General features: G+C 33.8%; 1 protein-coding gene across 1 annotated transcript; it reads left to right on the top strand.

Moving 5' to 3' along the window:
- Window positions 1-366: 366 nt before the first annotated feature.
- Window positions 367-11,923, top strand: LOC149479307 (UDP-glucosyltransferase 2-like). The gene is made up of 10 exons (XM_089707974.1): window positions 367-449; window positions 673-825; window positions 1,071-1,155; window positions 1,873-1,907; window positions 6,712-6,893; window positions 7,649-7,846; window positions 8,627-8,846; window positions 9,399-9,618; window positions 11,087-11,306; window positions 11,653-11,923. The coding sequence occupies exons 1-10, from the start codon at window positions 423-425 to the stop codon at window positions 11,921-11,923; spliced, it is 1,611 nt and encodes a 536-aa protein (XP_089564100.1). The 5' UTR covers window positions 367-422.
- Window positions 11,924-12,308: the final 385 nt, after the last annotated feature.

The following is a 12,308-nucleotide window of genomic DNA, read 5'->3' as shown; positions in this document are numbered from 1 at the left end:
TGTATTTTGTGTATAATTTTGTAATTGTCTATTTATAATTTGACTATATTAATTTGTAAATTTTTGCACGCCATTTAAAATGGCAGTATATGCGATAAAAAAAAATTTGTGTAACACCCTTATGAACCATATACGAGCAAATAAATATATTTGAATTTGAATAAAATAATATGCTAAAAAGGTAATTTTGGATACGTGAAATAATTAATTAAATTTATTCTTTATTCTTTATTTTACAATATTAAAATACATTCGGATTTTATCCAATGAAAATACAACACAAAGTTCGTCAAATAGATTTTATTTAACTGAGACGTTGTAAACAATAAACATCGCGTCGAGGTCAGTTTGAGAGTTGAGTTCAGAGACCAAAGTTGTTTATAAATAGTTCCAATGAATCAAAGTTGCACGTTAAATCATCGATGAATAAAAAGTGTGATGTTCATGAGGTGTGTATATTTTATAGTTTATTTTCGTTGAAAATAGAGATGTTAAAAAATTAACAATAAATCTAAATAAATTTTGTATACGATACAAGATAGGAATAAAAAGTGATAACAACGTTATAAATAACAATGAAAATTAAAAAATGCTATTTCAATATTTTGCATCTAAAATAAGATACTACTTTATATGAAAAGTAGTATAATATAACCCATTCATTATTTTCAGAAGATGGCCTGGCTCCTAAAGTTACTGAGTTTGGGAATGTTATTGTCCAGCTGCTGTGCATATAAAATTCTAGTCGTTGTAACTTTGCCTGGGAAGAGTCATGGCATCTTAGGAGAAGGTTTAGTACGGCATTTGATAAATGCTGGTCATGAGGTACACATTCCAGATATTAAAATATTATTATATTTATATTTCTGGCTTCTTAAATACCAATTTTATGGAGCTATGAAGATAGAGCCGCTCTTCTTTTCGTTATTAATTTATTCATTAAGCTTAGTCATTAATAGCAGTTAAAATAAGTTAACATATAAAATATTATGCATATCTACCTACAGAAGATTTACGAAAATTATTGAAGCATATCAAGTATAAATAACCGCTGTAGAATATATTTGCAGGTTACGTTCGTAACATCATTTCCACCAAAACCGAAGAAAAACTTGAAAGTTGTAGATGTAAGCGAAAATATTGAGATTATGAAAGGTTGGTATAAGCCTACTCTTATCCGACTAAACTTTTGACGGTAGACAATAAAGTAGACATGACCTGAATCCTCATATCTACCGACCCTCTATGAATTCATAATTTATTATCCATTAATATTGTATTCCTTTCCTTTTTTGTCTAGCCGTTGTGTTTGTTATCTATACTCATGTTTTAAAGCTGAAGTATTTGTTTGTTTGAATGCGCTAATCTCAAGAACTACTAGTTCGATTTGAAAAGTTCTTTCGGTGTTAGATAGCCCATTTATCGAGGAAGGGCATATATATATATATATATATATATATATATATATATATATATATATATATATATATTATATATATATATATTATCACGCTGAGACTAACAGGAGCGGAGCAACGCGGTTAAAACCGCGGGGCACAGCCAGTTATTATATACTAGCTTTCCGCCTGCGGCTTCGCCCGCGTTTTCAAAAAAAAAACCCGCATAGTTCCCGTTCCCGTGGGATTTCCGGGATAAAACCTAGCCTATGTCACTCAGAAATGATGTAGCTTTCCAACAGTGAAAGAATTTTTCAAATCTGCCAAGTAGTTTCGGAGCCTATTCAATTCATACAATCAAACAAAAAATCAAACCTTTCCTCTTTATAATATTTGTATAGAAGTAATAACTGATAAATCAGTAGTGCTGTTATAACAACAAAACTCCTTATGATATATAAAAGTAAAATTACAGGAGGCTTACTTAATATCTATACATATAATAAAATCGTAGGAAAGTCAAAACTGTACATTGAATATTTTTTTAAAAGAATACATAATCCATGATCTATAATCGATATAGAAGCCAAAAATATAGTTTTTAGAATTTTTGTCTGTTTGTCTGTTTGTCTGTTTGTCTGTTTGTCTGTATGTTTGTCCGAGCTAATCTCGAAAAGTACTGCATAGATTGACTTCAAATTTTGCATGAATATTACTAACAGGTCGTGTGAGGTTTTTTTAAACATATTATCATGCTATCACCTCCGGGGGAGGAGCTGTGAACCTTTACTTTTCTTACGTATTCCGTGTACTACGACAGCGTACAATCTAAAGACTCATGTTTAAATGTTGTTTTTGAGTAAGCCATGCTATTATCTAGCTTTACACTATAAAAACTACGTCATTTACGTAATTTGGGCAGAGAAACTGTTTAATGAATCTTTGTACTATAAAGACAAATTTGATTCAGCGCCATCTATGAGATTTCGTAAAAATCAAATCAATTTACATGTTAACACTACTGAACACAATGTTAAAAATTAATAATTTAAATATAATTATGTTATTTATTTGTTTAACTCTTTAACCCATAATAAATCTTCCCTTCCCTATAAGGTGCGCTTATATAATTCGTGTGAATATACTACATTTTTAAAAGTGAGGGTAGATGTATATTATTTTAAGTCAAACTAGACACCATTACAGTTAATCTAATATTGATTGTGTTCATTGGTTACATTTTTAAAAATCTTCGTGTTTTAATAATTCGATCACGAGGCGGGACTCTAATACAAAAAGGTTAGTTCGTTGATAATTATTATTCCTTCATCATTTACATGTTGTGAGTAAAAATATACTTTGACTGTTAATACTTTTGTTCAGTATTTATCTGTATGATTATTGCTTGGTAATTAATATATTTTCATGTCGTATACCTAATTATAAACATAAGTGTGATGTGAAACTAGCTGGATTTATTTTTACATACTCACAGTCTTATATTTTGTGTTAATGTTAAAATAGTATTAATAGTGTAAATCATAATATTTTTTCAAAGTTAAAAATATTTCCTTTTTTCTGATGGTGTTGCCATCGCATTAAACCGCGCTGTCGTTTCGTTCACAAAAAGTCATGTTATTAGGACCGAATATGTAGCCGCCTCAACTTACGGAAACGAGAGTAACCTGCGTTGTCTGTTAGTTATTATATAGTCGAATTTAACGTTACATGGAAATTGGAATCTAAATATATGTATACCTATTTATATTAAATCTGTAGAGGTCAATTCTGCACATGAAATATATTTCCTAAATAACTATCACGAGGTGATTAGAGATCGACATCGACGTCAAAAATGTTTGTCCGTCTGTCTGTCTGTATAACCGTTATAGAAACAAAAACTACTCGACGGATTTAAACGAAACTTGGTACAATTATTTTTCATATTCGTGAGCAGAGCAGCAACTCCATTTTTAAGCTTTCGTCGCGTGTGCGTTCTTAATGCGTGTATCTTAATGGTTAAAGCTACACAGAAATCAAGTATGAAAGAAATGTTCTCCATATTATATAAAAAATATCTCCCGACATCATAAATGTCTATCTTTTATGGTTGAGCTTAGGAGTTCAAAGCTTTCTGATTATATTTGTCTACTAGCTGTCCCCGCGACTTCGTTCGCGTGGAATAGTGACTATGGGACCTATGACCATGGGCCCAGGGTGGGGCAACAATAAAAAATCATTTTTATTTTCATGCCCCCACTCGCACTCCCACGCCATATGCCACGTTCAGTCCCAATCCCACGCCCACGCCCACTCCCCTTCACAATTAGTACCTACCAGATCAAAGCCAGGGTAAGCGCCCCACCCAGCCCCACCGTGGCTACGCCCATGCTGAATTACTACTTAACATACAATTATTGAGTAAATACGTACAACCATACTGTACTGTTGTACTACCATAAATAATTAAAAGAATTGTTATTAAAATTTCTTACTAAACTAAGCTAAAAAACTTACGTACCAAATTATTAAAGAAAATCAAGAAATGAAATGCCTAACCTATACCAAATAGTTACTACATATTGTAATTAAAAATTATGATTAGTATATAATATCGAAAATCAAAAAAGAAATGCCTAACTAATTCTACGTAAAATTTCTTTTAAATTATGTCATATTATTTTTTAGGAACCAGGGGGGGGGAGAGGAGCAAATTCTATTTCCTTCCTTTCTTAAACGGATGTTTTTAATAATCTATGGTGTAGCCAGTAGCCACTGATCAGCTTAATCGATACTCAGTTTTTATCAAATCCAGAAACAAATCCAAATTAGATCTTTCCTGTCTCACGCACGTAACTAAAGGCTGAAGAGAGAGAGAGCACGTAACTAAACCGTTTAGACGAAGAAAAGTGTATAGAAAAAGGAATAAATAATTTCATAAACTTCCCGACGATCTTTAAAAATAAATTATAACTTTCATTTTTTTCATTCCCACTTTTACCCCTATGTAGGTATAATAAGTGGATGAACCAATTTTGATACACTTTATCTAAGAACCAGCGTCGGAAAATATTCTGCATAACAAAAAAAAACCGCATCTAATTCGGTTTACCTGTTAGCCAGCTACGGTGCCATAGACAGACACACACACACACACAGAAATACATAGCGGTCAAACACATAACACCAGTCTTTTTGCGTCGGGGGTTAAAAATATAATACGACATAATTTAAAGGACATTTTATGTGGAAAATTTACCTATACACCAGGGTAGATAATTTTTGAAACAAAAAAAAATCGCAGTAGGATGAAACCCATTAGAAAAGGATATGATAAAAATGTAAGGAAAAATAAATTACGGTCAATCGGAGTTCGGGAAGTGGGAGGGGGGGAGCTTTTAAGAGAAAAAAATGGTTTCTCTCGATTTCTCGATAATAATAACACCTGCTAATTTTTTTCTACATATTTTAATTGTACAGACATCACTTTTCCACAATTTTATTATATGTATTGATGATGATGATTGAGATTATAACACTCTTAGTCCGTTTTAATTTTTATTCACCCGCAATAGTGCCACCTAAAAAATCTTTATATATCGAAATTCGAGCAAAGTTAAGAAAATGAGAAATAAGAGTTCTCAAGGATCGTTAGAGATAAGAGGCTTACTATTGACCGAAAACAACATGTGTTATGCCGAACCTGAAACCGCTTCACAACGAGAATTGCGGCTCACAGCTGACCGCGAACGGCATGTACTATCCTGTGAGACCGAAACCTTCACTGAGGGTATATATAACGTCTCACAGCTGATCGCAAATGGCATATTGTACTATCCCGTGAGACCGAAACCCTCACTGAGAGGGAATTACGTCTCACAGCTGATCACGATCGTCATATTTTATCTCGAGAATTCTGAAACTTTTACTCAATATGAAGACCGTTTGACAAATAATAGGGTGCACCATAATATTATTCGATCTCTCGAAGATGAACATGAGCATAAGCAATGACTAGAGTAGGGACGCGAATATTACCATTATTTGAGACAAGAACGATTAATAAGTTTGTTTAATGAAAGATTAAGAATTGAAACTATTGGTCTCTTTAAACGGACGAATAGCGAGAGGCCCGTCTTATTGCAGACAGATTTCGACATAGTCTTAATGACTTAGAGGTAAACATAGAAGATCAATCTACAAATTCGGTGGTGTGGTCCGACAAAATAATATAAAAGTGGGTTTGCTTATAACCTCACAATCGATTACAGATCATCTTCTGTATAGGCGATATTAACGTAGTATGTTCTTTTTGTAATGCTTTAAAGTGGAGTAAGGAGTCGGCTTTCGTTTGAAGATACGCCGGAACCTTTGAAATCACTACTTTTAAGTTTTAGAGGAACATGTGCAATCTAAACAGTTCTTAGACAATATTAGCTCTTATAGTATTGCGTTTTAAATGATCCTTTGGTGCTCAACAATTATCAGATGCTCCTTTCATTCTTACTTTTAAGATACAAGGTCAAGTTTATCATTTGATAGGATCCCTTTTGCCTGAAGGCCAACCTAAGTTTCTTTAAATATATTTTGTATTCGACTACGACGAATAATCGAATACAAGAAATCAATATTTCTCGAATTTAAAACTGAACTCATTTCACAATTTTAGAACATGTTAATTCATCAGGTTAATCCGTATATATGCGTTTTAAATCGATATTAGAAGCTTTTCCTCAAGATGGTGATATTAATATAAAATTGGTATAAATGCCGATAGACGGAAGTCTATCAGCACTCAGGAATTCCCTGAGCGTGTTATAACGCCCAGGCCGCAGTATTACAATTTTTCCTACAGTAGGGCGACGAATGTATTTTCGCATAGCAACGGAGGGGAACTCGTGGGGGGTAAAGTGACGCGGGCCACGTACCACAAACATGTTTAGTTTGTGGTACCGAGCGCGAAAGAAAGTCATCGTGTTTTTAGTAAAGTTACTATGTAAACTAACGTAATTTATTACTTAGGTACATATTCTATAATGGTGCGCTCAAACTGTTAATCTACATTTAATTTAGATTATTATTTTAATTACTAAGAAATGTAGAATTTAAATCACATTCATTCATGTTTTCCTCAGATATTCGATGTCTATGATTTTCGATGATTTTAAGATTTTCTTATCAGAGTATTCAATTTTAATGTAGTTAAATTTTATAAGAGACAATTAAGAACATTCAAAAATAAAGTGTCACGTATTTTTTTTAAACGACGAATGACGAAAAACGACCGAATCGCGGACGAAGTCGCGGGCAACAGCTAGTCCAAAATATGATGGAAGGAAATATAAACCTACAATCGATTTCAATACTATTAGAAGTTGGATTAGAAGTAGGAAAGGGTACAATTAAGAACCCTCGATTTCAAAACCTACTTAAGGATACCAGCCAAACCTTTGATGTTATAATATCAGAATGGGTTTATACTGACTTATATGCTGGGTAAGTTAACAGTATTATTATCAGCTGAGAATTATAGAAAACTATATCCTGATGACTGATCTGCTTCATCCAAAGATTCGATATTTAATTGTTTCCTTCACGTGCAAATTTTTCAACAAAGAATTGTACTTATATTGTGTCTTCATCATTTGGTTGATTCTGCTATTTTATTAAATCTCGAGTTAAATGTCGTCATTCAATCAACGCCTAGTCATTCAAACAAATAGCTGATTCAACCAGATAACTGCGACTAACAAATGCAACTATGACCAAAAAATCTTTTGGTTGTCATGTTCTCCCCATAGTAAATACTCCAGAACGAGAAGCAATTGAATAATTTGTCACCAGTGCAAAGTCAAAAGTTCAATTTATTTAACGATCAAGCAAGCGATGCGATAATACCATTTGAATAGTCCACAAGGTCATAGTACTGCACTCGTGTAACTTATTTAAAAACGTGTATAAATTATAGATCTTCCTAGTCATTTAAGGAAATTCAACAGTGTTTGCTTACATATTATATTAAAAATCGGTTACTATAGGTAATTTAAATAATAGTTATGTCACAATTAATTGGCTTAGGTAAATATTATATATACCTTCAAGATTTACATTACAATATACGTCGTACAAATCTACTCGATGAATCCTGGATCAGACGACACAAATAATGCCCGTTATAGTACCTTCGATGCAATTTCGAATAAAAAGAACAGTCTTTCCCAGTATTTTCATAATTCTTTGGCCACTTCCAGATTATCAGCTGTGTACGATTGTCCTTACATCTGGTATTCTTCACTGGAACCTCATTGGATGGTGCTCAGGTTAATAGATGAGCTCACCAACCCGGCCTATGTGTCTGACTCAGCTTCGAGTAACGCTCCTCCTTTTAGTTTCCAAGAGAGAACGGAAGAGTTGTTCAACCAAATATATGGAATGTTCGTACAGAGCTAGTAAGTACTCATTATAATTTATGTAAATAAAAAATCTGAAATCTATGTACGCAGAAAATTTCTGCCTGCGCCAACCACCCACAGATCGAATTTGTTCTCTTAATATTTCGCAATCAAAAATTCATTCTAACTCTACTTAAAGAAGATAATTTACCAGAATTATAATCATTTCAAAACTTAATATGTACAGGGTTACTTGTAAACGACAAATTAAATGAATATTTATTTTTGTACGAAAATAAAATCTAACATATTATTATCAAAAATCGTAGAACAAATGTTAGATATCTTATCCTGCGAGGAAGCTGGTGTTTTACAAGTGACCCTGTATAGCCTATCAGAAAATTTCCACTAACATAGAAGACCTATATTATAGCCTAATTATTGTTTAAATAATAATACGTTTTCTTCTAACGCTAGAAACAATTAACGTAAACTATTCTGAAGTTCATGACCACTATCGAGATATAGCTATAAGTATATTTAAAGATACTGAATATATGAACGTAAATAAAACTAAGTAAGTATATCATGAATAAATAGTAAATTGCTGCATCGGATACGCAAATATACTTTGTGATGTACAAATATTATAGAATTTGTTAATGTAATATTATAGTACAGAGAGAAGATAAAGTTCTATTATAATTAAATTTTTTACGTTACCTACGTTACGAGTCACTACTTAACCTACCTATATATGTCATTCATTACCTTTTCTAATGTTTTACGTTACGTTTAACTTAACTATTTAACCTATACCTCTACCCTTGATTTCAGCTACATAGAACCTCTAGAAAACAAATATTACGACACCTATATCGTGCCACACGTCCGAAGTAGGACCAGACCAGTTCCAAGTCTGACTGAACTAAAATACAATGCCTCATTAATGCTGGGCAATTCACACGCATCCTTGGGGGAAGCAACCAGGTTGCCGCAAAACTACAAGCCCATTGGTGGACACCATATTGAGACGGATGTTAAACCTCTACCTGCGGTAGGCGCTTTTGAATTAGATAACGATTTAGATCTTTAATCTTTTGATTCTTATAAAAAGGCACCGAATGGTCTTTGGCGTATCAGCGAACTTTAAATTTTGAAAAATATGTATTATCTAAAATGGATATTCTTAAAAAAAAGTGTTGGTAGGGCGTATCATTTAATCAAATACCTCCTGCGTATAAAATTAAAAACGAATTTTACAACTGATCAAGAAAATCGTTGAAAACATGTAAAAAGTTTAGAAATAGAGTACACAGTTGTGAAGTCCCGTCACCCCTAGTGGGGTAAGGGGCAGATGCATTGTACGTCTGTTTCACTGATCGCTTCTCTTTAAGGACAAGTAGGTGATCAGCCTTCTGTGTCCTGCCAGACGAAACATTTTTTTTTCGTCTCCACCGGGAATCGAACCCAGGACCCCTGGGTTCTACGCTCACGCGTCAACCACTGTACCAAGGAAGCGGTCAAGTTGTGTTAGTCATTTCTAATATACCATATCAGTTCGATTTTAATACGTTTGGTTTTAAAATATCAAAATTTAATGTTTCAGAATCTAAAGCAATTAATGGATAACGCTGAACATGGTGTGATCTACTTCAGCATGGGATCCAATTTGAGAAGCGAAGATTTACCAGAAAAGTTGACCAGTAATATTTTGAAAATATTTGGAGAATTAAAGCAGACCGTATTGTGGAAATTCGAGCGAGATCTGCCAAATAGACCCAAAAATGTGCACATTGTTAATTGGGCACCGCAACAAAGTATTCTTGGTACGTTCAAAGTGGTCTGTACCAGAGGCGGCTCGCCCTAAGGAGCGCTGGTGCAGTGAACTCCCATAAATAATTATAATAAAAACATACTCCTTAATTTCATTATTAATATTAATTATTACTATTTAAAATCAATCGTAATCGTAAAAAACTACTGTCAATACCAATGAATATATCCATCATTCCTTCATTCCATACACTTGAATAATACTGTATTTATACAGTAACGCGCGAAGCGGAGCGCTCACGATTGCGCTCCAATGAAAAAATATTTAGTACATTTCCTAATACGAAATCCAATAGGAGTGAAAGAGAGGGTTTGCCAGTGCCCTGCGCGCGTGAAACAGAAGATTTTCTATGGAAAGATAGCAAAATTCGGAGCGCCGCTCCCGCAAACGTTGCCGGTTCGTTTTTACCGCCGCGCGCGACGTTTCCACTCTCTATAGTCTATATTATAAACAAACACTCGACTCTCGAGTCAACTTCAATGCACGCGCGCGAATGCAAATTCGGGAATTTTCTAATTAAAATCATAAGATACGTGTTGAAATAGTCTGTAGTTATCAGTATTACTTGTGAGTGTGAAAATGAACAATTATAATGTGGCGTTCATTAAAAAGTGTGTTAAAACGTTACAAATTCGGCTTGAATTGAAAGCAGGGACTGCCACGGCCTGAACTTGACCTTACGCAAAAATGTACGACAAAAACGAAAACATATACGCGTGTGTTTAAATCCGAACAATATTATGTGAAAACACCGTGGTTGTGTGGTTGTGATGAAAGCAACAACAGACTTTTACGAATGTCTTGACGCTTTAAGTTATAGATATTTTTGCACACCAAAAAGAAAGACGTATGTATATTATTTATAAGTAGGTAATTTTTTTGATAAATGTACTGCTTTACACCACGTATTTTCAGTGTTTTATTTCAAGTGAACACCCATAAAATTTTGTCACGAGCCGCCTCTGGTCTGTACCACAATAAGCATAAATAAATTAAATTAGTTTTGAGAATTGCATAATAAAAAATTAAAACCAATTGCATCTGCATATACCTTGCCAACATTAAGTTACCGATACTCAGATCTAAAAAATATGTTGCATTTAAAATATTTTCATAAATATCAATCAAGTCGTTACTCGTTTCCGTATATAGGTACCTACGACATCTAAGATAGTGACACGAGTATTTCATACAAATATAAAATACTAGCTTTCCGCCCGCGGCTTCACCCGCGCAGTCAAAGAAAAACCCGCATAGTTCCCGTTCCCGTGGGATTTCCGGGATTGCGTCACTTTCCCAGGATAAAAAGTAGCCTATGTCCTTTCTCGGGTATCAAAATATCTCCATACCAAATTTCATGAACATTGGTTCAGTAGTTTAGGCGTGATTGAGTAACAGACAGACAGACAGAGTTACTTTCGCATTTATAATATTATAGTATGGATTGTAAACATTTTCAGCTCATCCCAAATGTCTATTCTTCATCTCCCATGGAGGTCTTTTGTCAACAACTGAAGCAGTACATTTCGGAGTTCCAATGATAACAATTCCTGTGATGGTAGACCAGTTCGTGAATGCAGATAGAGCAGTGAAGAAAGGTTTTGCTATAAAAGTGGACCTTTCCTATACCATGGACGTTGATATTAAACGAGCTATCCATGAAATGTTGACTGAGTCCAAGTAAGTGTCCTAATTTCAGTAAATAACAGTCCACCCATTTCGCAACTCGTTTGATTTTATATTCCACCTCATCATCAGCTCATATACGTTCACACTGCTTATAATCCACCACGCTGGCCAAGTGCGGGTTGGCGGATGTCACATGTCGTTGAACGTTTGATTCTTAGACATGTCCGTTTCCTCACGCTGTTCTCCTTCACCTTCGTTTCACCTAATGCTACCTTATATTGATACAATTTATTATTCAACCTGGAGAAATCAGAAATATTGTGTATATTTCTTTTTAAATTTCTTCTCTCTTTCTTCTTTAGCTAATGAAATCCACATTACTATATTACGATTTCAGATATAAAGCCAAAGCCAAAGAAATATCCTTAATGTACCACGACCGATCATTAACTCCTGGCGATGAGCTGGTACACTGGGTGGAGCATGTTGTGAGGACACGCGGCGCGCCGCATCTACGCTCTCCCGCGCTTATGATGCCCTGGTACCAGAAATGCTACCTCGATCTACTTTCTGTTATTCTTGTAGCTTTAACTGTAAATATTTTCATTATAAAAACAATGTACAGAATGGTTTTTCGAAAATCTGATTCTGATAAGAAAAATAAATAAGATTTTTAAGTAATGTAATTTTGTTTTATTTATGTTTTAAATCTTTCTAGTGGATTAAGATAGCAATATTAGAAAAAAACACACGCCACACACAAAATATATTTCAAACACAATTTCAAAAGATAGATAGATTTCAATTTCAAATAGGAATTTAATTGTTAATTTGTTTGAATTATACGTTTTTTCCAAAAAGAATACCAGATATCTCAGTACCTACTACAGTAGCGGATCTCTAATAATCTATATAGATTTCTATCTGATTATTAATCTCTTGTTAATATGTATTGTTATTGCATGGTACTTAAGATAACATAATAGATCATGGATTATTTAATGATATAAATAAGACGGAAGCGTGCTAAAAATAATTATTATTATAGAACTT

Source organism: Colias philodice, chromosome 20 (genome assembly GCF_061535455.1).
Source record: "Colias philodice isolate Cphi_HAF_F1 chromosome 20, ilColPhil1 Martin Lab GWU primary, whole genome shotgun sequence".
NCBI classification, from domain to species: Eukaryota; Metazoa; Arthropoda; class Insecta; order Lepidoptera; family Pieridae; genus Colias; species Colias philodice.
This window is presented reverse-complemented; position numbering and strand designations above follow the sequence as displayed.